Source organism: Glandiceps talaboti, chromosome 12 (genome assembly GCF_964340395.1).
Source record: "Glandiceps talaboti chromosome 12, keGlaTala1.1, whole genome shotgun sequence".
NCBI classification, from domain to species: domain Eukaryota; kingdom Metazoa; phylum Hemichordata; class Enteropneusta; family Spengelidae; genus Glandiceps; species Glandiceps talaboti.
Window position 1 is genome coordinate 20,401,675 of NC_135560.1, and position 26,335 is coordinate 20,428,009.

The window sequence follows — 26,335 nt, forward strand, 5'->3', positions numbered from 1 at the left end:
ATGTCCAAACCTTGCAAATCCGTGAATAAAAACTGAAACAACTATTTCACCATTTGCATCTTTGTTTTTCTAGGTCACTACCTAAATAGTATTTACCTCGGCTGTGTACACCATTTGAAGAAAATTCTATGGGCCCATGTTCTTTTCTAATTGTGAAAATAATTTATTGATATTAAAGAAAGCTGATGTATTTTCATTCATTATTCGATGACATGAAATTGTGAATATTAAGCACAGGCTTCCAGGTATGTTTGGACCATTTCGATGCTACTGACCTTCAAGGGATACAATATTAAAGGCAGATGTATTTTCTAATCCATGCAGTCATCGAAGAACACGCTTCCAAGTCTACAGTATAGAATTGTTATCTTCATTTCATACGGTCAATATTTTATCAGGTTCCTCGTGTGTATTCACATCACGGTTTAAAGTATTTATGGTATATTTGGTTTCAGTTATAATCGAAACAGCGAACCCACGAAGACGAGGTAGGAGGAGTGAGTCAATCAGGCAGTATAATTGTTTACGTCTTTTAGAAGGACTTTGTAATAACTTACGTAATATAGCCAATGATGGGTACAAACATCATTGAAGTTGATTAATCCATAGCCGATCAGTTGTAAAAGAACATTATCAGATCCCCTAACAATTGTTGACGAGAGACATCTTTATCACCATTTGGACAGGATAAAACATATGAAGTAAGTCGAAAAAATGAATGAAATTATTATTATGACAAGATAATGCCAGTTTAACATATCAATTGTTATTTGAACGTCATCCTACATAACATGTACATGTTTCCAACTTGTTCATGTTATTTTCACTAAGGCACATTAGGTATGATCATTTAGGACCACCAACCTTATCACCCCCCCCCCCCACCACACACACACAATCTGTTTACAAATAAGTAGGGTACTTCCCTGATCACACTGTTTACACACGGATATCAATCCAGTATACACAGTACCACAATCAAGAACAATAGATAGTTCAAATAACAAGCAGCTGTGGTATATATTTTTAACAGACAGAAGATTAAACATAGAGATAAATTCCAGCAATTGGATTGATGAGTACATTGTGAACTAACATCGGTTTTACAACTAGAGTATGGAGCTTTACTTAGACCTAACAGTTCTAGTTGCTTTAAAGTAAGTTACATCATAATGGTGCTAAATCGCGTGTGACTTAGTAAGATGAGACAGACAATAGTAAGAGGATTATGGTGTATTCCGTGAAGTTGTAAAATTTTCAACAGTAAAGCAAATTTGATATCTACAACTAGAGAGACATTGCAGAGTACAGGTCGATAACCAATACTAATGTGTCACAGCTCATTGCAACCGTTAAGACTTGTACTAAAACTGTGTATGTGTGTGGGTGTGTGTGTGTGTGTGTGCGTGCGTGCGTGCGTGCGTGTCTGTCTGTGTATGTATGTATGTATGTATGTATGTATGTATGTATGTATGTATGTATGTGTGTGTGTGTGTGGGTGGGTGGGTGTGTGTATGTGTGTATGTATGTGTGTATGTGTGTATGTATGTATGTATGTATGTATGTATGTATGTATGTATGTATGTATGTATGTATACAAGCAATTTGTTTACCTATGGAGATATAGAAATCACATTATAATGCTGTGTATATATATTATCCTATTTATACAGTTATATGTGCTGAATTGTTTCAAGTGTTAACTCATACTTTAAAAAGACATTCAAACAATTATCAAGGGAAAACACGATTACAGTGGAGTTTATCAATGAAACAGTGGTTGCATATAATATGATACACGCGAGGTACCTGCTGTGACTTGAAACGCAATAGCTAGAGAACAAGGTAAATGTGGATGGCTCCTTTATTAATTCACTCATCGTGATTCATTAATGTTCTGATGTATACACTTATCTTCATTCACATAGATTTGTAAGTCTTTGCATTCGTGAAAACCAAATATTCCTCCAATTCAGACATTTATCATTCCCACACTTAGACAGATAGAGGTTCAAACTTGTGACCCTTAAAACCATCAAATACTAAGTTATTTAGTTGCATAAGCGAGCTCCTTAAACATTTTTTCCACAGAATGCAAATGTAACAAGGATGTACTGTACAGTTCTTGACGAATCCATAGAAAATTATAATCTTTTAAAGTGTGCAATTTGATACGATGCTAAGTCATTCGAGAGTTTGTGAAAGATTCATGTGTCGCCAAAATATTCATGATCATCGGGTGTCCTTCTCTAGTCGGAAATGAAAGGATTAGCCAAATAACAGACTTACCATTTTGGTCGCATTCATGAAGGGTGCCGTAAACTGTTGAGGAACTAATGCCAAGAAAGAAACCATTTTCGGCCATCAGCCACTTGCTTTGTTCGTCTCTCTTCGTTACTGATGGAGGTTTAAACTTTCTCTGTTTGAAAGGAGTCAAAGAATACCCATGTCTGCGTCCGAAGGAAATGCAAATGCATAGAGTGAATGTGACTATAAACAGCACCACGTGCATTACATTCATTCTCTTGCTAGTCTAGAGTCGTCGTGGTGAGGACTACGCTTTACTGCCTTCGAGTGAGATCAGAGTAACTATCCTATAGGAATTGAGATCAATCTATACGGGGTGTGACTGCACACTATATTTAACAGGTGCCGTTTATATATCTATATGCATGCATGTATATATGTATGTATGTATGTACGTATGTATGTATGTATGTATGTATAGATATAGGATGCATAACAGTGAAAATGTTAATAAAAGAGTGGATTGATCATGATTGTGATAAATATATCCGTCTCCCATTCACAAGATAGACAGCTTTCGAACGTAAATCAATAATATCATGACCCCCCACAAAGAAAATCATTTAAAATCACGGTTGTCCTTTCAGATTTCCAAAATAAAGTTTAATTAAAAAGAGAACCTAGAATTAAATGAGTACAATGCTTTATTACTTAGGTTTGAGGTCCGCACTGATTAATGACCAAACACAGTTAATATTGTATCATTTGTGTTGATTTCAACGAATTACGACCCATAAATCAACCTAACTTGACAGAAAAATGATAACTTAATAGTGTAATATACCAACCTAAGTAGTTGAAACACTTTTGATTGTTGCAACATTATTGTATAATTAATTCATTTATTTTCTTAATGGTCATATCATAAGCTTATCGAGTTTTTACCACATTATGTGTTTACAATTACTTTGATTTACTTTTACCTCATTATGTGTTTACAATTACTTTGATTTCATTAGTGTTGTGGTTTATGTCATGACAAATTTATATATATATATAATACGATATAAAGTTTGGTGGTGATCTTCGACTTCCAAATTCGCCGTATACTTTTATTATTTATTTTTTAATTAATGTCTTTTTCTATCGCGACTCTTATTGCGAATTCAGGGTTTAACATTTCTTTAGTATTTCTGTTGTGTTTAGTTGTCCTCCGCGGACTTTCGTCGTCATTTTCACGTTCGGTCGCCCATACAACACTAGAGATCTTGTATGACATTTTCATTCCCACACACTGAAAGTTTTCTCATCAATTTGATCATTTGTTCATAAATTTTGTATAGAGGGTTGACGTCTTAGACCGAGGGTGTTTGAGTAACTATACTAGTGTCGTCATCTAAGCAATGTGATGTTGGCGATTATTGGGACTTGTAAAATGTGCTGACAGACTTGCACAGATACAAACTCTTATAAAAAAATGTAGGCGTGCAGAAACGGAAACCAGATATGTATATCTGATGTGTACACTTGATTAGAAACAATAACTCTAGTCATTAAAGTCAAGGTTATTTATACAATATATGTATATCTGATGTGTACACTTGATTAGAAACAATAACTCTAGTCATTAAAGTCAAGGTTATTTATACAATATGTCAATTTTGATTAATATTCTTAATATGAATGATCATTGCACGATAACGATATCACTTTATATCACTTTACACATCACAGATCAACACCAAAATCAACGGGAAAAGACATAAACTTATTTTTATATTTTATATCATTTTATAGTAATAAAGTTTTGTCATTTCCTCCTCTGTGTTTGTTTATCTGCTTCTGTTAGCACTTTTGTTTCTAATTTATTAGTTCGTTTGTTTGTTTGATAACGATTCATTACGTGTATAGTAAATTATTGCCCTTTTCCCGACTTTTAATAAAGTACATTGGAATATTTGGTTAAATGTACTATTACAAGAAAAGGGACATTTTAAGAGAACTGACATCCGTTTTTAAAAAATTTGGTTAGAAAATATATTTATCTTTGATTAAGGGAAGTCTCCTACATTACAAGCAGTAGTAAACTAACGGAGTTAGAGGAAGGATTACAATTAAAATGTATTCGTAGAACGTACTGTAGATCACCCAGAGTAGTATCACTGTGAGCATATGTAAATTAGGTCAAACATTGAAAAATCCTTTGTGGTGGTGTATGGACCATAAAATTATGATTTTCGTTATATCCAAAATCACCTTAAACAATCGTTAGATCTTTAATATAGACATTAATTGATAAATAATTACTTTCACATTTGAAATAGATAGAAATGTTCTTCATGTAAAAAATCGTTGATCTAGAAATATTCGTTTATAAACATAGCTTTGGAGTCGTTGCTATTACCAAAGATATATTCAAGTACATATTTATTCATTTATGTTCAAGAGTGCCTTTTTTAGCTGACAATAGCTGCAGAGGATATGCACAAATCTTATATCTAATCTGCTTTATTGTCGAGTAAAACAAGTTTGTTATTATACGAGTCACTTTACCAAACTACTTTCCCTAAGCGAATCGCATCACTGAAGTACACAGAGTTTCATAACACGACTTTGATGAAAACTATTTTCACAAGCATAGACCTTATTCGTGTATGGTGTATGTTTCAAGAAACAAATACCAAACTAAACCAAATTACAACTTTAAAATGGAGTCCTCCTGATAGCACACTATGTACTGACCCGTATTCTAACATGCCCAACATGTGAGAGTTCAGTCCTGTCTACAAGCAGGAGTACAGGTACATGTATTATAAACTCGATATACATTAAATATGTATAAACCTAATCTGGTATTGGCTTACGGAGGATATATGCCCTGACACATACTGAAGATATAACTTAGTTCTGACGTCGTTTTAGCACTGCAAAGTTTAGGTTAATCCTGAGGTAGAGTATAGTAAGCTTAATGACCCTCCATGAACGATTATGTCTATGCTACCTAACTAGCAAACTTGTTTACCATGTAATCTCTTTGTGCTGGGTTTTTTTTTTTTTTTTTTTTTTTGGGGGGGGGGGGTAATTCATAGAGCTGTTTCATGACTGTATGTAGATCGCTCGTGATATAAATTGCCTAATACATTGTACCTGTACCTGAAGATTCATGTACACGTACATAGGCAACGATTCCTTGTTAAACAATTGTTTCTGTTTACATAAGGAGGTAATAGTATGCTTTTGTTTGTCTGTCTGTCTGTCTGTCTGTCTGTCTGTCTGTCTGTCTGTCTGTCTGTCTGTCTGTCTGTCTGTCTGTCTGTCTGTCTGTCTGCCTGTGTGTGTGTGTGTTTGTGTGCGTGTGTGCGTGCGTGTGTGTGTGCTCGTGATATCTAAAAAAAATATCGATTCTAATGAAACTTGTTACACATCTTCCAAATGTAATTACAAGAACTGACTAGATTCTGTTAAACGTCCAATGAACATTAGTCATTTACATAATTGTAATTGGGCTATTTCTTAAGAATGTATGCTTCAAATTCAATATAATTTGGTGCAAACATTAGTTTTAATGAGTAATTTGCATAAATAATTATTTTCAGAGATTAAGCTATATCTAAAGAATGCACATTTTCTACTCCTCAAAATTTGGTACATACATCAACCATAGCAAAGCACACATATCCTATAAAGCCACTTGGAGTATTTTTTGTGTTTAATGAATGGTTTGCATAATTCGGTAATTAGGCTTTATCTTAAGAATGGAAGCTTCAAATTCCATATGTTTTGGTACATATATCAACCATAACAATACGCACATGTCCTAAGAAGTTTATTGACATAGGTTTTACCTTTAACGAGTAATTTGGATAATTAATGATTTTCAGTATTAAGCTATATCTTTTACACACACTTCAAATTCAATATAAAGAGGCACATACATCAATAATAACAAAACCTACATATCCTATAAAACCTGTTGGAACAGTTCTTTAGATTTAAAGAGTAATTTGCATAATTAATCATTTTCGGTAATTAGTTAAGAATGCAAGCTTCAATTTTATATAGTTTGGTACATATATCAACCATAATAATGTGCACATGTCTTATGAAGTTTCTTGACATAAATTTTAATTTTATAGAATCATTTGCCTAAATTAATGATTTTTGGTAATTAGGCAGTATCTTAAAAATGCAAACTTCAAATGTCATAGTTTCATGTAATTAAGGAGCACATGGTGTATAATAGCTATAGCTATACAATCCAACAATGTGTGTAGGATCAAACATCAAAGTTTCAAAGGAATTGCCCGTACGAGAGGCATTCAGTTGACATCTGGTTAGTGACTATTTTCTCGTAAGCAAAGAGCTTTTAAAAATTAGCTTATGGCACTTTAACATCAAAGTATTCAAATCAAAACACGAGCAAAATTTTCGTAGAAACATGAAATCATACTACCAGATCTATTGAAATAAGATGATATTAACACAAGTCCTGTACAATACTGCAATTTTCAATCCACTCGACTGCTAGAACCAATCGAAATATGGAGTCGAGCTTTGTTTGTATTCGCCTATGAGAATTTTAACTCATTGGTGCCATATGTAGTATCACTTTCAATCAGTTTTAAATGCCACCAAGCTTATTCTAGTTTGTCAGTGCCTACATATCTATTCAATAGATACTATCTCTGATATATTTTATCATCTTGGTAGATACAAGACAATGATTTCTTTACGATGACGTTCTCACTGCGTTGTATGTCGTCAAAGAAATGTGTTGAGGCAATGACGGGTGACACCAGATACATATCACGATATATACATTTGTTGTTTTTTCTTTGTAAAAAGCAGTGGCAGCAATTTGTCTAACTCATCTACAACAAGTCCCGCATTGTGTTAGCCTAGTAACTAACCGTGTGATAATTTCCACAGAGCGTTCTTGACTACAACCTAGGTAAATCCCATTACTTCAGTATTCACGTCTACAACCAAGGTCAATACCAATTACTTCAGTATTCACATCTACAACCTAGGTCAATGTCCATTCCTTCACTATTCACATCTACAACCTAGGTCAATGGCCATTCCTTCACTATTCACATCTACAACCAAGGTCAATGTCCATTCCTTCACTATTCACATCTACAACCTAGGTCAATGCCCATTCCTTCACTATTCACATCTACAACCTAGGTCAATGCCCATTACTTCACTATTCACATCTACAACCTAGGTCAATGGCCATTACTTCACTATTCACATCTACAACCTAGGTCAATGTCCATTCCTTCACTATTCACATCTACAACCTAGGTCAATGCCCATTCCTTCACTATTCACATCTACAACCTAGGTCAATGCCCATTACTTCACTATTCACATCTACAACCTAGGTCAATGTCCATTCCTTTACTATTCACATCTACAACCTAGGTCAATGGCCATTCTTTCACTATTCACATCTACAACCTAGGTCAATGGCCATTCTTTCACTATTCACATCTACAACCTAGGTCAATACCCATTACTTCACTATTCACGTCTACAACCTAGGTCAATACCCATTACTTCACTATTCACGTCTACAACCTAGGTCAATGCCCATTCCTTTACTATTCACATCTACAACCTAGGTCAATGTCCATTCTTTCACTATTCACATCTACAACCTAGGTCAATACCCATTACTTCACTATTCACATCTACAACCTAGGTCAATACCCATTACTTCACTATTCACGTCTACAACCTAGGTCAATGCCCATTCCTTCACTATTCACGTCTACAACCTAGGTCAATGCCCATTCCTTTACTATTCACATCTACAACCTAGGTCAATGCCCATTCCTTTACTATTCACATCTACAACCTAGGTCAATGGCCATTATTTCAGTATTCATGTCTACAACCAAGATCAATGCCCATACTTTCACTATTCATGTCTACAACCTGTAAGTCAATGCCCATCACGTCAGTATTTATGTTTTCAACCCAGCTCAGTGCCTACTATGTCAGTATTCTCGTCTACAACCCCAGTATCCAAGCCTCTCTAATTTCATTACTATTTTACGTACGAACTGGGGAGGGGACATTCAACCAAGTTAATACTTTCGACTCCTTTTGTGTTGAATCAGTAAAACTGTCTCCCTCTGCGATTTGCCAGTCTTGATTTCCCGACACCTTGAGCACTAACTCGCACCTGCCACTGACGTCATCAAACACAGTAGGAGTTCATTTAAAACCTGTTGCGTCCTTTTTTTTATGGCCGTTTCATTAAAGTAAATTATCGAATTAATCTTGCTAAGCAGTGGGTGAGACGATTCGGCGAAATTAGCTCATGGCAAAATAAGTCAGCAAACCCTGCTTCTTATTCTACTTTGAAATTTGAAATTTAAAATTTGAAATTCGAAATATATTCCCCACAAGAAATAAACATACAAAAAATAAATAAATGATAACATCCAAAAGGAAAACGATTTCAAGTTGTGGGTGAGAGACTAGATAATAGTTTTAAGAAAACTGCCACTCATCAATTTCAAAAGCATCGAATTGCATATCACACAAAACATGTGGTGACTATAGTTGCTCAAATTAACACTGATTACACAGTCAGAAAAAAAAACCCAACAATTGTTTACATTAATAAGAAAACAGATAAAACAGATAATTCCATCTCTTATCTCTCTAGTGAAATATGGTGTCTAAAATTGTAATGTAAAACCAGTAAACCGGAAACGGTATGCCACATTTCATTGTATGAAACAGAATGTCACCTGACTTGATAAGAATCTCATAAACATTGCTACAATTTATCGCCTGGCGCCACAAAGTCGCAGATCACAGTTTGCAAGTTGCAGCACAGGGGCCAGCGAGCATGTAATCGATTGATTTATTATTTGGTGTGTGATATTGAGTTTTGTGGTGATATAAAACTTTTTTTCCCTCCTTCCCTGGCTACTTTTCTGTCTTTCAGCTGTATTTAATTCTCTCTTTCTTGACCAAATAAAGACACCATGTCCATTCTTCTCCTCTTATCTAAATTAAAACACTCGTAATCTTATAATTGGCAAGAGATCACTTACATTAACATTTTGCTTTATCTCTTATCTTCTTGGAGATTATTACACTCATTTATGTATTAACTCTATTCCCTACTAGTGTGTGCATGATTGACTCTTCAGTGTGATAATCTCCCAGAAGATTACACTTAAAGCAAATTTTCGCCTGTAACTGATCCATGCTAATTATGCTATTAGGGTGTTTTAATTTAGATAAGAGGAGAAGAATGGACAAGGTGTCTTTATTTAGTCAATTGCAAATCACAGGTTGTAGTTCTGCAAGTCGCAGGTCACAGTTTCCAAGTCGCATCTCGCAATTATGCAAGTCGCAGGTTTGTTGCGGGTCGATGTCCTCACCAGTCTTCCATAGTCTAGCGGACATTTATACCATTTCTTTACAAAAGAAATCTTGGGGTGATCTTTCTTTACAAAAGGTATCTTGGGATTTGCATATTAAAAGGATTAATATATCAAATGTATAACAACTGTTTGTTGTGTCGGACGACAGAATGTAATGCTAGAAAGATTATTGTAGTGTCAGGTGATAGAATGTAGCACTGTTGGTAAGATTTGCATCAAGCCAGATGATAAAATGTAGCAATTCTATTGATATTTTTGTCGAGCAATTCGATATCCCGTTTTAGGTTAACAGGTTTCTATTGTACTAATGCTACACCTCCTCATTTAATCTCACCAATAAAGTAATATTGCTACAATTTCTCCGCGTTTGCTATTGGCTAAGCGAAATGCTACACTGTAATTTAAATGTCACGAAAATATAATATGTTGTCGAAGCAGACGATCTTCTTCTAGTATTACAGACATTATTTAAACATTTTAACTTCAGGTATATATTTCATACAACCTTTATTGTTTGTAGATATAACAGTCAATTCGCAAACCTCGTACTAAATCTCTACATTGAAAAAAGAGTGTTGTATGAGTACAGTATTCCAGTCACATCGTCTTTTGACGTTATATATACTACAGTTTTCAATCATTAATATTAAAGTAACAAGCCCTCAATATTAATTGCCCAGGACAGCCAACAAACGATATTTTTACTCTTGGCCTTGTTCAAAAATTCATTGTTTCCATGAAGAAAAGATAAATGTTTCAATATCAATTTGCCTGCATCTGCAAGTCGAAAAAATATTTTATTCCCTTCGTGTCATTCTGTTTACTAGTATTCTCGAGAGATGTACACAGTGTTACATTTCCCAAACGTTATATTAAGAAGAGAGATATGTTATTGATGAACTAGGTACTTACAATTAATATTTAGAGTTCACTTTAGATCTTTGTTGATACGTGATACATACTCGTAAAGCTACACAACGCTATATCAGCAAACTAAAACATTTATTTTGTTAAAAATATCTCTAAATATGTATGTATGTATGTATGTATGTATGTATGTATGTATGTATGTATGTATGTATGTATGTATGTATGTATGTATGTATGTATGTATGTATGCATGCATGCATGCATGCATGCACGTAAATATGCAGGCACACACACATGCATACATACATACATACATACATACATACATACATACATACATACATACATACATACATACACACACACACACACACATACATACATACATACATACATACATACATACATACATACATACATATGATCAAATACAACAAAGTACGCTGGCAACAAATAATGGAAATGGGCTGCAATAGAGATTTGTCGACAGAGAAAGTGATAGACAAAGATTACCTTGGCCAACATCCCATGGGGTATTCATTATAAAGCATATATTCTGTTGATGTTTAGCAAAAATTGTCCTTGTGTTCAAGTATTACATGGAATTCGTTGCTGGTAATAGGTCTGTAATGACCTCATCCATCATGTGGTTAATTACGAAGACAGTATCAATTTCCATTACAACCTGTCGGTTCGCCTAACTAAAACGACTTATCTACCTACGCAGGGTTACCTATAATATATTCATTCATTCATTCATACCTGATTGTGTAGATAACAGGTGTCTCTATATATCTAGACAATTGTAAAGAAAGAGATCATTTTGTGTAAAGATACACATTTTAATACGTTAGGGATTTAACAAATCTTTAATGGTAGATGAACATTATATATTTTCTTATATCGTGGGAAAAGAATCATGTAAAAATCGTTCCGGGATCGGACGTACCTTTTATAGCCACTGTTGACATCGATAATGAAACGTATTAAACTACATAAGTCAAGCTATTATAGATCAAAAGCTCACTCGTTTCCAATTATCTACCTGATGTTATCATCTGGAGTTATTACATACAGCATTTCCTTTTCATTATTTCGGCGCAAAATATTGATATTAAACTTTGGTTCAGTATTGCAAGTGTTGATATTTTTCGTCATAAACTTATAAATGAATTGTCATGTTTCTTTGTGTATGAATATATACGTGCTTCTGTTTGTTTTAGACCCATGGAAGAAGTCTGAGTCCACCTGATTAGCTTCTATCCGTCCGAGGTCATCCTTATACAGGGGCCAGTCATTCAAAGTAAGTACACAGTTGACATTCTTTTAGTTTATACTTAGGTCATTTATTTTATATACATGAATATCGGCCCGAACTACAAGTCTGTAAAAATCCTACATGCCTCTGATTTACTGATCGAAATATTAACATTTCAAAAGATGGTGAAACTCATCATCTACCTCCCCAAGATCATACCACAGGGAACTGGAGGCATATATACGAAGATTAACATGTTTTTTTTTGACTAATTTTACGTGCAAAAAGATGATATTATGAATATTTAGTGTAATATATTCTCAAGGTGTATTTTTAGTTCTTATCAGTTAGTTCATATATAAGGTGTTAATTGCCCAGTTACACTTAGAGCCCCTAGCTGTGTAAACATTCGCCATCCAGCTTATGTAAGTACGCTATTTCACAATGATAACAACTACTTTATTTAGTTTCCCCTATGTTACAATAGCTATTTCTAGAAGACAGGAACGTTTCTTCCTCGTTTGTATACCCACATATACTTACTTGTCTGTGGTATACCACAACACCTGTTTGGCCTACAAAAATAGGTCCAAAAATGCTAATTTTCAAAAATGATGATGCTCTCAAAATATAAGGATTTTAATATTCTAGACGTAATCATTTTTTTTTTGCAGCAATATAAAGTTTCACAATAGATGTAGAAACAATTTGTTCTTTGTATACCTTATAATTCTTATCATACAAGGAGATTTGTGTACAAGGTATTTCTTTACTGTAAGGGTTTATTGTTGGTAGGCCTGTCGTTATTAATACTGGTTTTGTGTTTATACTGACCATAATGTATATAATGTATGTATTATAATGTATTAGGTAATGTTTGGCATGAGGTTAAGGCTACCATTTACAGTCATTTTTATACATTAATACAATAAGTTAATGGAACTATCAACTTTTGAATCTAGAAATATCAGAGACAGTGCTTCCTTGTCTGCGGAAATACATAGGAGGACACCAAGTAGTCCTAAAAACAGTTTTGCACGTGACACAAACATGGTTTTGTCCGTAACATTTGTATAGTAGCATACTATTGCAGATAATGGTAAAATCGCTATGTTATGTTAGAGAACTTTAGTTGCCCATACCTACTGTGTATCCAGTATGTGTGCTCTAGACTCTGATGAGATGTGGTGATTTGTAATGTCTATAACATGAAGTGTCTGTAATAGTGACAGACAATCAAGGTATAAGTACCCAATCTCTTCAAACTGAAAAGTAGAACAATTAACTTGTTTTCTAAACTATCTTTGGAAATTACTTTTAAATATATTACATAACTTTCAATACTTGCCCCCGAGCGCAACATAATTGAATCATTTGATTGTGAAATCGAAATAGCCTTGTATTGTTTGAGACGATATATTGTGTGTATTCAACATCGCGTTTGGATTTGAAAGAAATCTTGGATTTTCCAATTATCTATCAATCAATCAATCAATCAATCAATCAATCAATCAATCAATCAATCAATCAATCAATCAATCAATCAATCAATCAATCAATCAACCAACCAACCAACCAACCAACCAACCAACCAACCAACCAACCAACCAACCAACCAACCAACCAACCAACCAACCAACCAACCAACCAACCAACCAACCAACCAACCAACCAACCAACCAACCAACCAACCAACCAATCGATCAATCAATCAATCAATCAGTTTATTTCAGAACAATAGGGCCACAGGCACAAGGAGCAAACAATGCTACAAACCTTTCAGTTCATAGAGGGAGATTCCTCTCTATTTTTCATTGCAAAATAAGTAAATGAAGCTAAGTTATTTAAATAAGTTACATTATCAGAATTCAAAAGTGAAATGAAATTTATCATAGGAAGGGTTTAAACAAAACCACCTTGGCAACAACTCATTTCTAAGGTCCTTATAATGCAGACAAATTACTAAGAAATGATGCTCGTCCTCAATACAGTACAAATAATGTGTAATACAGTATTCACATAATCTTTGGTCAGCACGAATGTGTTTGTGTCATCCTCTCTCAATTTGCAAAGGATGTGAAGAAATCTTGACAGTGCTATTCTAAATTTAATTTTTTTTAACACAGCTGAAATATTATATATCTCTCTGGTTCAAGCATTTTCCATTCAGTAATATTTCCAATGAATATTTTCAATTGTCGAAAATCCACTCTAAATGTCCTGTTTCCTTATAAAACTTTTGAAATATGATCTTCTTATTTATTCGTATAAAGATGCATTTACATTCTCTCTTATGCAGACAGATGTTGAACAGTTGGAACTCACGCCAGAAACAAAACCCATCTTCCTTTTACTTACTCATCAGAAATGACAGTGTCATATTATATACTCACTGTCTCAGTTTTTTACCCAGGGACATGTTATTCGTGCGAATGTCTTGTTTTCCAAAGTATTGCTTGATTTTCTTACCATGGTGACACTTGCAAATGACCTCGTTCAAGTTCAAAGGTGATTTGCGCTTTTCTCTGGACACATCTCCATCTCCATGGACAGGAATTGGTGATGAACCATACGTGGCTTCATTGTCGTTCTTCTAACTGCTACACCGTTGGAATGTTTTATTACGATATTTCTGATCAACCGAGATTATCTAATAAATCACAGTCGTGCCCATTTCCTTACACGCAGATCATATGATTGTTATTGTGAATACGAAGAATTTGTTACATAGTATCAACCTATAGATTGGTTTAACAGAATTGATTAGAAATTATACCACCCTGAATTTAATACTTCCGCTGACCTTCTGAATTAGTACACCTAATCAATGAAAAGTATATACAGATTTATTTCAGAGTCATGAATGTTTGATGTTTCAATATCGTAAACCTTTGAAAGCATGTCAACACAAGAGCCCCGCGAGAAAATAAACCACTTCTGTTTTGTTGATACATTTCACACTTGATGTAAAGAAAGACGAAAGATGCTTCGTAACAATTAACTACAAGTACAATATAAATTTAAATGAACAGGGATATTCAAATCTGATGACGCCAGAGGGCGCTGGTTCTATCACGTACACAAATATGGTATGCATTGTGCATCTTCGGACTATGTATACTAGTCCCGTTGTCATATCGAATAATCTTAGCCATTTGTCGATTTCGTGTTCCCGTCTACTGTTCTGGTCACATTACTGTCGACAGATTCTAGAACATTACTGAACTTGGGAAAACAATATCAATGGGATGGTACCCTACACAAATAAGTATTGTACTCCATTTCGCACAAACCTGTTGATAGAAAAGAATTTCAGTTCATTCTAATGGAGAAAGATATTCGCAGAAAGAAAGAAAGAAAGACCGACAGGCAGACAGACAGACAGACAGACAGACAGACAGACAGACAGGCAGGCAGGCAGGCAGTCAATCTTGATTTACATATCAGGTCAAAGGTTAAAGGTTGAATTAATAATATATTTTACCTCTGTCACATCTTGCTTTTCTAGTCCTAGCAGCGATTTCGCGCACATTTCCTGTAAAACAAATTACTGACTAGATAAGTACAAACATTACTTTAAAATGGGGAATATATGTTATTGAGTTTGAGTATTGCAGTGTTTTTTTTTGTTTTTTTTTATTGTTTTTTTTATTTTATTTTTTTTTCTAATTTTCCAAGAGAGTTGAGTAAGAACAAGAAAGAAGGAAAAGAAAAGGAGAAAGGGTTACATTGCACGGTATACATTACTATAAAATGCTATAAAGTGAATGGAATCACATAATGCAGAAGTGTCACTCGATTCTTAGATTGTCCTTGCAGTGTTACTTAACAGCTCGTTTGTTTTGATTTAGAGACTTTTGAATAATCATTTTATAACTAGATGTATTTGGAGTGCCTGAAGATACATCAATGAGTAAAACAACTATATAAAGCAAACAAAAACTCCTCACGATCACCGTGATTCACAATACATCCAAACCCAAACATTGACAGTCGCTTTACGGCCATAAAGAAGTAACAGACTAAAGAGAGCCAACTTAGGAAGAATACTTGTCACAGGCTAAATTCAGAAATCGGATCCTCTAAAGGTACGATTCGAAAATATATAATATTTCAATTGTAAAGTAGAGGATCCTTTTTTAGCGAATCTATCAATTCTAAATGAAAGATTATATAACATCTATAGGTACCTCTTGTTTGTCGACGATGATTCCTGTAAGAAGCTGTATTACATTGTATCTGAGAAGCTCATCACCAATGTCCAGAATAAAAGTCAGGGTTGACTGATAACTTGCAAATATTGGCACAATATCTTCATACATAAGAGGTTCAACCTTGAAGAGACGAAGCAACATGAATGGTACTGAAAATAACAATTTATTGGTATCAGATATATTTGTAATGTTTCCCAACCATTTCTAAAATTTCATGAGACCGAATTGTAGATACTATATCAACGTGATATTTCTTTTTCTGTTTTGTCCCCATTTTTGTTATTGTATTGGCGAGCAATATGCTTACTGACTGTCAACGTAATTTATTGTTTCGGAGTTCTCCTCCACAGGCAGTGTAGTCGAGATGCCATGTATGTGATAGTTTTTCAGCTAATTGCATAATTTCCTGGTATGACGTCACAACTGTGCATGCTAACAATCTTTAGACACTCCATGACCATCTCAATATAAATTATATAAACTGATAATTAAGAAAGGCTTTGAACCTGTACTTTCATCTTGAATACAGCAAATGCTATAAATCCATCGATGACTTTAACCAACACTTCAACAGTAAAGTTGAAGTTGAGATCGGCATACAAGCTCAGTGGTGGCGATGTAGAATTGGTGGATGTATACACTAACTGTTCAGTCTCAGCACTACCCACCGCCCGTTGTCTGATCTCATACTTTAGACCAATGGTATTATTGTTAATATCAACGAAAGATGACGTTGTTGTCATTCCTTCATCAATTTCATCTTGCCAGTTTACACACGTTATTATAAACTGTTGTAGCAGTAGAATATCTGAAATGACCATAATAGTTATGCTTTATGTGGGAGTAGTCATCTTTCAGTGAGAATGCGGGTTTTGTTTTTGTTTTTGTTTTGTTTTGTTTTATTTTGTGTTGTGTTGTGTTGTGTTGTGTTGTGTTGTGTTGTGTCGTGTCATGTCGTGTCGTTTTGTGTTGTGTTGTTTTGTTTTGTTTTGTTTTGCTTGCTCCACTGGAATCTGTCAATAATAGTTTAAACTTATATATATATATCAAAATGATTAATGAGTACCTTTTAGTTCCGCCACATCACACGATCCACCCCATGGCTGAACGTTTTCTAGAAAAAAACATCCACACATTTCAAATAAAGTTTCACATAATGACAATTCATATAAATGATAAAATTTTCTCAAGGAGCTCATAAAACCACGAAAAGTTGGAAGGCTCGAAAGAAAGGTTGTAATCAAAAAAAAGATAAAAGTGAAGTTATTGTGGTTTAGCATTGCTAGCATTTCAAGTGGAACTCTTACTAATTGTATACACATTTTGTCAGACTCAAATCTATGCAGGAGAAACTTTTTGAATTAAACACAAAAATTTATGATTTCACCAACCTCGAATGGTGACACCGAATATGCAAGAACCGCTGTTGCCAGCTGTATCCAGCAACGTGCAGGTTACAGTGGTACTTCCCAATAGGAAAACACTGCCCTCAGGTGGATTACACTGTATAGCAATATCTGACGTCACATCTACGTTGTCACTGACGTCCATGATATTGTAGTTTGGAATAGAATTACCCGATGGACCACTTGGAACTGTTTTAGTAATATCTAAACATGTAGCTGTTGGTGATACCTCATCTAAACAAACAGTAGATGAAAGAATGGTTAGTTGTTGGGACAGTGCGTGGAGACCAAGCAAGTAGTGAGCAGTGGCAGTTCAAAAGGCTCAACAACAAACTACTATTTATTGAAATTATTAGGATAGTGAACATGGTGTAATGGCAGCTTCTCAGAAGTATCTGCGTGATTTCAAATAACAACTTTCACTGATTAGAAATGGAAGTGGACTAACCTATAATAGTGACATCGAATACACAAGCACCATTGTTGCCAGCTGTGTCAAGAAACATACAGCTGACTGTGGTACTTATATATTTATGTATATATTTATAAAAATTCTTCAAGCGCAACTCAAAAAAATGTGTATTGAAACCTTTATTTGTTGCGATTATTGTTTAATATGTGTTGGCGTAAATAATACAGAAGCCATGTAGCAAGTGTTTGTGTTGCCATAAAATGTTCTAAAACTTCATAAAAACAATTTAAGAATTACGAAGAAAATGAATTGGAGTTTACGTTTTACAATATAACTGGAAAGTTGATAGAATTAAAGAACATTCTAATGTACATCTACCCAAGCTTACCTTGATTTATAGCAAAATGCTTTCACCCCCTTTGCAACTCCTTTGTACTCATGGCAAAACATAATAGATGGTGCGATGAGCAGTCAGTGGCCCTCTATATAATTTACTGAATATGCAACTTTTTTTTGCTATTCTCTGTTGATTATGTTTTGGGGGGATATAACCAATTCTAAAAGCAGCAGTAAAATAGTAAAACTAGGTGGGATCGACTAGAACGAGTGATCGGAGCGACTGAGTGTGGGATGGATCGAGTCGTACAGGGTATCTGTCCTGGGCAAAGTCCTGAATATATGCACATTTTAATTGACAGTAGCTGTGAATACATTTTTGTACTGGTATTTTGGACGATCACGGTTTAGTGTTGCCTGTATTGAATCCTTCAAACGTCGTACAATTACTGTAACAGTTGTAGGTATTTGTACTTCTATCTCTTCTTATATATGTACGTAAAAGTGGTGCTTTTTACGGATTACAGTCAAAAGAATCAGTTGATTACGCAGTACGCCGACCACTGAATTACTAATTTTTTAGGGACTTTTTACTGCAACGTTTTACAATTTACGAAAAGTAAAATTACCTGTTTACGAAGTGCGAAATTACCCCTTGCCTACCCTAATAGAGTGGACAGGACTGACAGTTTGCAGTCGAAAGCTCTCTGCTTATCAAATTTACACCATAGCAAATTTATTTAATAAGTTCGTATCTTTCCGTATTGACTGATATTGAAACGAAGTCCGGGGGAGGGGGCTCAGCAGCTCAGTCAACGAGTCTCATGTGGGATAAGGCAGCTCATTCAGCGGGTCTCACGTGGGATAAGGCAGCTCATTCAACGGGTCTCACGTGGGATAAGCTTATAAAGCAGCTCAGTCAACGAGTATCACGTGGGATAATAAGGCAGAGTCAAAGCCATTCAAAAGCATATTTACTAAACCACGTTTTATCATTGCCCCAAGAAAATTGTAGGTGTCTGAGACATATTTGAGAGACCATGACAATACCTTAATGCTAACCATTTATTTACGTATATCATATATGTGAATGTATACATTTGCAATTATCAAATCTTTGATGTCAAGCAATGACTACATTACATTTCACAACAATTATACCCTCCTCAGTCGGTCTCCTCTTGACAGCTGTCCAGACGCTATTAATAAATTGTAGTCATTGCCAAGTTTCAGTGGTGACGTTTATTTATTCAGATTGGAATAATAGTGTTCAGAGCTGGATACTTAGTTTATCAGCTGATAATTTTACTATATTTCAGACGTTATTTTCGTGAAAAGCGCGTACTATGCAGATATAAAGCTGATGGTTTATGTTAGATCAATAATAAGTTGACCGGAATTTTAGTAAGTTCGCACAAGGCCCCCCCCCCCCCTCGATCATAAGCTTATTAAAAGCTGTTGTCGTTAGAGAATACAGCACGGATCACAATTGTGTTGTCGATCAAGCACTGGTATAGAGAAGCAAGTTAGCGGTGTCTGCGGGAACATTATTGAGCCTGTCAGCGGTAGCATCCCCGGTGAGCTGATTTTTAACTTCTTCGGCAGTAAAGGCGGGATTTCCTTGTAATATAATGGCACAAACACCTATGGTAAATGGAAGATATAAAATCAAAAGCTATCATTATTACAACATTTCTCACACGACTATCTAATGAACGGTTTTGGAATACTTGAAGCGCAGTTAGTTTAATAACTGGATCAATGGCACTAAACAAGCTCATTGTTTGGACCAATTAGTTTATGTTCAAAATTATTGGAAATTTAAAGAAAAGAGTGTCTTTAGAATATTTTGAAAATGATTGTTTTGAAACGAAATATAAGAGTATTTGAATGTGTGTATGAATAGAGATGTGAGCTCATATGTGATCAAAACGAAGCAATGTTAAAATTTCAAATATTCACCAATTTAATTAAACACTAAAATTATATAACAAACAAACAAACAAACAAACAAACAAACAAACAAACAAACAAACAAGGGTAGAATGTTTTAAGTAGGCTTTTCACCACAAACTAAATCCACTGAACATATAGATTGAAAAGTCATAGAACAGTCCGACAATGTACATTGATTTGTTTTGACGAGTAGAATGGATATCTCCCCTGAATATTACCCCGACAGAAACCGTATCAAACCCCTAAGTCTGACAAACGTTGGCCTTCTTACCTGCTGAATGGGCGGCCGATGACGATGTACCACTAATAGTAGCATAAGCAAAATCATTGGTGTGCCATGCACTGGTGATTGACTGACCTGGAGCGAATACGTCAACACATGGACCTTTATTGGTTGATGGAGACACATTGTCCTGGCTGTCCGTGGATCCAACTGTTATCGCCTGTGGAATCATAATTAATGAAAGGGAAATGTCATGATACGTGATTCTAAAATCGTTACTGTATACAATCACTTTTTTCTGTCCCGAATCGCGAGAGAGAGAGAGAGAGAGAGAGAGAGAGAGAGAGAGAGAGAGAGAGAGAGAGAGAGAGAGAGAGAGAGAGAGAGAGAGAGAGAGAGAGAGAGAGAGAGAGAGAGAGAGAGAGAGAGAGAGAGAGAGAGAGAGAGAGAGAGAGAGAGAGAGAGAGAGAGAGAGAGAGAGAGAGAGAGAGAGAGAGAGAGAGAAAACTATAAACCAGTTGACCCTGGTTATTACTCAAACACAGTTCTGACCAAAAAAGGTTCATTAATAATGCAAACTTCACAACTCAATATCTGTTACAATTTATGAATGAGAAATGTGTGTGTCCCTTGACAGGTTGATACATGTATCTAAGTAATTAAAATTATCACAGAAAGAACTGGCGCTACAGAAAGTCTTTGTTTGGATGATATACATATCAAATGACACTCGCCTCCTCAACCCTTGCTGGTGAGAAATTACATGCATCAGCATTAGAGCCTCCAGCCGAAATGCTTGCTTGGAAACCTGCTGCTACCAGTCGACGTACGCCATCATCTAACGCTGTACTTGGTCCGCCACCTATCGCCAGTGATGCTACGCCAGGGCTCTGACCGTTTGCAGCTATATAATCTAACCCTATGTATAATAAACCGAACAGACAGATATACAGGAGGGTGAAACAGTAGACAGTAGACAGACAGACAGACAGACAGACAGACAGACAGACAGACAGACAGACAGACAGATTGTGTAAGAGAGGTAAATTTGCATTGAACATGTAACAGTTGACAGGAAAGCACTTTGTCTAACTTCGATCCGAAAAAGAACTAGTCAATCACCCTATATGTTGACACGTTCTTGTTTTGTGCATCATTGGTGCGTTTCCTTTACGTATATATGACTTGCTTCTGCATTTAGTTATACATGTAATAGAAAGATTGTACAACCATGACCGGTGTGAAATTCTCCTACATATCTGTTAACTCACCTGCAACGATCTGACTTGTTGACCCAACCCCAAAACAGTTCAAAACACGAACACTGTACAAGTTAGCATTTTTTGCAACGCCATAAACTAGTCCACCAACCACGCCTGCGCCATGGGTACCGTGTCCATGGCAATCCGATCCCTAAAATTAACACAAATACATAATAATCCTTAAATAAAGTGAAGCGTCGTTCGTTACATATATCGGTAACATCTTTTTTCTTCACCAAACGAATGACTGTAGAGCATGCTGGGTAGAGCATACCTCCGTCAATGTCATGATCGGTCGGACCTCAATGAATCATGGATGCTGACAGTAATGTCATTAGCTTCACTTTTCTTTACCGTGTGCACTAAAATCTAGATACGGAATATGTTCCCCATTAAAATCTCATTAATTGGTAGTAATTGCCTTCATCGTTTAATTAAACATTAATCACTCAATACTAGTATTATTGGATATCTATATCAACAAACTATACTTTTTCATTAAATTTGAGATACTTACGTCACCGCCTGATTCGTAATCATAAAAGAAAGACGCCCTTCCATTAAACTCTTCGTGTGTGTACCTTACACCAGTGTCGACAATGTAAACGTTGGACCCCGTGCCATCACCTACAAAAATGTGATAAATAGTCATTTTCATTAATTATCAATTCATAGTAAAGTAGTCACACCAGGATTTTCAGGGGCATCAATTGCTCGGCAACGAGTTCCAACCTGTTTTAGAGGGGGGGGGGGGTAATCATAAATAGACTCAAGCGTCACTCCACTCCACTCCACTCCACTTCACTCCACTCCACTACAAACATAACAAAGAAGCAAGTTGGCCTGTATAAAAATCTGGCAAAATGCTACTTACTCTCATCAAGATATGAGAGTTTAAATTACCCCACCCTTGTCAGTCATATGGCAGGTCTGTCAACTAAATACAATGTAAGTCAAGCCATATACAGTCTATAGTCAACTAAATCATATTAGACTAAGTGGGTCTATCTCTCATCTCAGTTTTACCCTTCCATTAAACTCTTCGTGTGTGTACCTTTAATACACCATGTACCAGTGTCGACAATGTCATCACCTACAATGTTGTGATAAATATTTCTATGCCATTACCAAGTAATAAACTATTAGGAGGTAAGTTAGCAGTATTTTCCTCTTGTTTCCAATCTCGTGAGAGTGAGATTTGTTAACTGTAATTACTACTCAGAGTCATACCTGCTGGATTATAAACGTTGTCAAGTGGAAGATCACGTTGATCTATGCGATCAAGGTTCCAAGCAACTGGGTCTTGCAAAGCTTTCATGATAGCATCTTCTTGTACATAAGCAACTTCTTCCAAAGAGCGGATCTTTAAAATGAATAGGAATACACGTTGGGTGGAAGCTTAAGTGTATGGTGGGGTGGATGAGGTTGAAGTGCCATCAGTCATTTTGCAATAGATAAAATACAATTGTGAAGAAACAACATATATGAATAAGGACTGTCCACCACGGGACCACAAGTTCTTCACGAAATGAGAAAATGCCAAGATCGCTATTGTAAAGTGTCAAAACTGTGCATAAAACGAGTAGTAATAACCCTATGACAGTCAATAATAAGTAATTCAAAATGACAAAATGTCGTTGTACATGTGATGTCCAATAGGCCTACAGCCTTATGGAAATGTCTATGACATCATCATTCACCCTCACCATCACCCATTCGAACGTAATACATATTATTGTAAAGGACACGGGTTACGTTGTTCACGATTGTGTGTGGTTAAGCCCACGAACCCAAACCTGCCTAGTCTAGTTTCCTATACGCGTTACGATTACTACGACCATGTGAGGATGACAGTGATCGTAGAAAACGTCGACAGGTATAGGACTAGACTAAAGGCTGCCAAGCATACATGACTAGTTCCGGGGGACTAGTTCTTATGCAGATATATGTATTTTGACTGAATGCATACAATAGTTCATCTGTAGGTCTATATACATATATTTTTGATTGAATGCATACAAGGTACAAGGTACAGCAATCTGTAAACGTGGGATATCATACAGTAGCCTGATTTATGGTAAACTTTTGTTCACCAATGACGTCATTACTACTACATCACTGTGATGCATTATGTCAACTAATCAAATACCAAATATTGTCAGTTTCAACCTTATCAACTAAGTAGATATAAAGTTTAAAGATGGTTCATCTCCCATCTTCTATAATAAACATGAAAACATATACCAAATACGGTACCCCCCTTTCTATCCCTCATTTCATATATCCCGAAAAAGGGTGTAACCTTGCAGCATGCAACAGGTTTTTAACTTTCAATTCGTGTCCTATGAACTAGTACTTCTGCTTCTATAACCATATCCTAACGATCTACATGTATATTTAAAATAATGTTATCAAGTTGATACAGTAGTAAAACCTCCAGAATAAATTTCAACTTACGAATATTCTAGAGGTTTTTCTAGTGGTCATGAGTGTTTGCATTAATATCAGGTATGTATGGATAGTCGATGTTACAACGTCATCTCCAGCCAAACTCAAGTTACCAAAGCCAAAAAAGTAGACTGATTTGTTTTGTTATATCTTACGACAATTTAGAGTCATATATATGGTAGCTTTAACTGCTTACATGATGTTTTCTTATAATATTGACCACTGTCTTGCCAATATTTCCAGGAAAAACACATACACACACCGAGATTGCAAACACTCAAGGTGGCACAAAGCCAGAAAACGCCAATGCTCCCGCAAAGAATTGATATTATTAATAACGATTATTAATTTTGGTTGGCATTCTTGAAAGATAAACGTACCATAGGTAGGAAATGCTCAGGAATTTCCACCGAAAAGCCTCGGTACACCTTAGTGTATTTGATTGGAAATCTAACATTCAACTTGAAAAGTTTGCTTCGTTGTTCCAGTCGAGTGATGACGTCATCCAAATCGGCTACATTGTACGCATCCTACAAATAAACGATGTGATATAAATTACGAGTCGAATTAATGCAACATATGGGAGACTTTTCATTCTTCAGAACGTATCTTTTGATATGTCACAAGATGCTTTAAAACGTGAGTAAATAAAGTCAAACACAACACAACACAACGCAACGCAACGCAACGCAACGCAACGCAACACAACAACACCAAATTTGGATATTCTCGATTCCCCAATTTATCCGCCTACCTTTAACACAACAATGTAACTGTTTGGAATCTTGTCTTCTGAGTTACTCCTATAAAGAGGTGCTGTGGCAGAGAGGACTGTACAGACACAACTTGCCAACAACAACAATAATTTGGAACACGCCATACTGTACAGTACCACTGCAAAATGTTGGAAACAGAAAGAAGCTTCTTTTTATCCCAAAATAGTAGATATAATATCAACAATAGATAACCCAGTTTGTTATCTAAGGAAAAAAGAGTAACACCTGGCGAGGATAGGGTCCATTCACACAGAAAACGTGCATTTTTCTGAGTCCGATGACTATGATGATATACACTTAGTGACAACCTTTACTCCATCTCGATCTAGATCTGGATCTGGATAATTCGGGCACTGCTGCCTCCTTATGATTATCACGCCAAAATGGGGTCAAGGGTTAAGATATCTTTGGATGGTTAGGTGAATCGTTAGTGTACTGTACTTCCCACTCATAAAGGAAAGTTGATAATTTGCTTCTTTTGAGAGGAAACAATAGTTGTGGGTGGCAATATTTAAAACTTTATTTGAAATATAGAGAAAATAATGTTAGAAATCCGGAAAATCGTGAGAACAAAACTGATGTTTGTCCTTTACCCTGTGGTCACCGTGCATGTATGAAAATCGGGAATGCGCTGATGGAAGCCTACCTGCAAAATACGCATTACAAGCGGGGTATTCCCTGGCTATTTGTGTCCATAGTTCATCTTGATTTCCATCATAAAATAAAGTTCAAAGTTTGAATGACAGGATACTAAGTAAATTCCTGGAAGCCAGTGAAGTCTCAAAACCGAAACGAACGGTACAATTATTGCAGCAAAGTAGAGGAATACTGCTCGAATACTGGGCACACTCAATCGTTTCAAAGAAAATTAGCATGGGGAGAAAATGTTTATTATTGTTTATTTCCTAGGAGTATTTAAATGTCCTAAATTATGTTACTTTTTATGAATTATTGCTTGTGAAAGTCTGTGAAACAGATATAAACGAAGGTTAGAAAAGTCCCTTCTTTCTTGTTCTACTGTAGTTTATTAAGCTAGAGGGTCCGAAGTCAGAGGTCAAAGGTCATACCCAGCTGCAGCATAAGTTTTGATCGAGGTTAGTTATGTTTTCCAGCGATTTCAAACACTCACATGTCTGATCTGATATTTATATGTCGCGCTCCATGTCTGCTTCACTGATGCCGATTAGTTGCCAGTTGTGACTTGTATGTTAAGAATTATTTACCGAGTGCCAGGCAAGTGTAGTCCTTATGTTTATACTATATTACATGTTATTCAATACAGGGTAAGGGATTCGTCAATATGTCTGCCGGGGGTGGGGTGGTGTGATGATCTAGGCTTGTTCTGTCATGGATGTATTAGGCTAGATCCATGGTTCTATCGAGCCGACTAAAAGTCTCAGAGCCTCTTTCTGTCATGAACCCAAAATAAGCTAACCATTCCCATCCCCATTGTAAACCATATGATTTTGATAGAAAAACTAAGAATTTATGGTGTAAGGGATAAACGCCTTG

At 35.7% G+C, this 26,335-nt stretch overlaps 2 protein-coding genes across 2 annotated transcripts in view; both read right to left on the minus strand.

Moving 5' to 3' along the window:
* Nucleotides 1–17,916, minus strand: part of LOC144443082 (ADAMTS-like protein 5) — a 50,558-nt gene extending 32,642 nt beyond the window's left edge. Inside the window, exons 1-4 of the mRNA XM_078132456.1 lie at nucleotides 17,859–17,916; nucleotides 17,396–17,644; nucleotides 16,517–16,812; nucleotides 15,981–16,124 (exon numbers count right to left, since the gene is read on the minus strand). Of these exons, the coding sequence (XP_077988582.1) occupies nucleotides 15,981–16,124; nucleotides 16,517–16,812; nucleotides 17,396–17,644; nucleotides 17,859–17,916 (747 nt within the window). The remainder of the gene's footprint in view (nucleotides 1–15,980; nucleotides 16,125–16,516; nucleotides 16,813–17,395; nucleotides 17,645–17,858) is intronic.
* Nucleotides 17,917–19,659: 1,743 nt separating this feature from the next.
* On the minus strand, nucleotides 19,660–24,927 carry LOC144443083 (aqualysin-1-like). Its single transcript, XM_078132457.1, has 8 exons — nucleotides 24,802–24,927; nucleotides 24,428–24,577; nucleotides 22,830–22,962; nucleotides 22,117–22,226; nucleotides 21,609–21,750; nucleotides 21,072–21,256; nucleotides 20,386–20,557; nucleotides 19,660–19,802 (listed from the first exon to the last, which is right to left on the minus strand). The coding sequence occupies exons 1-8, from the start codon at nucleotides 24,925–24,927 to the stop codon at nucleotides 19,660–19,662; spliced, it is 1,161 nt and encodes a 386-aa protein (XP_077988583.1).
* Between the last annotated feature and the right edge of the window lie 1,408 nt (nucleotides 24,928–26,335).

Coding starts and splice junctions, on each gene's coding strand:
- LOC144443083 (XM_078132457.1), bottom strand. CDS start 24,927: ATGGCGTGTTCCAAATTATTGTTGTTGTTGGCAAGTTGTGTCTGTACA. Junction 24,578..24,801: donor GTTACATTGTTGTGTTAAAG/GTAGGCGGATAA, acceptor GTTTATTTGTAG/GATGCGTACAATGTAGCCGA. Junction 20,558..21,071: donor CACCAGCAAGGGTTGAGGAG/GCGAGTGTCATT, acceptor ATGATTCCACAG/GCGATAACAGTTGGATCCAC.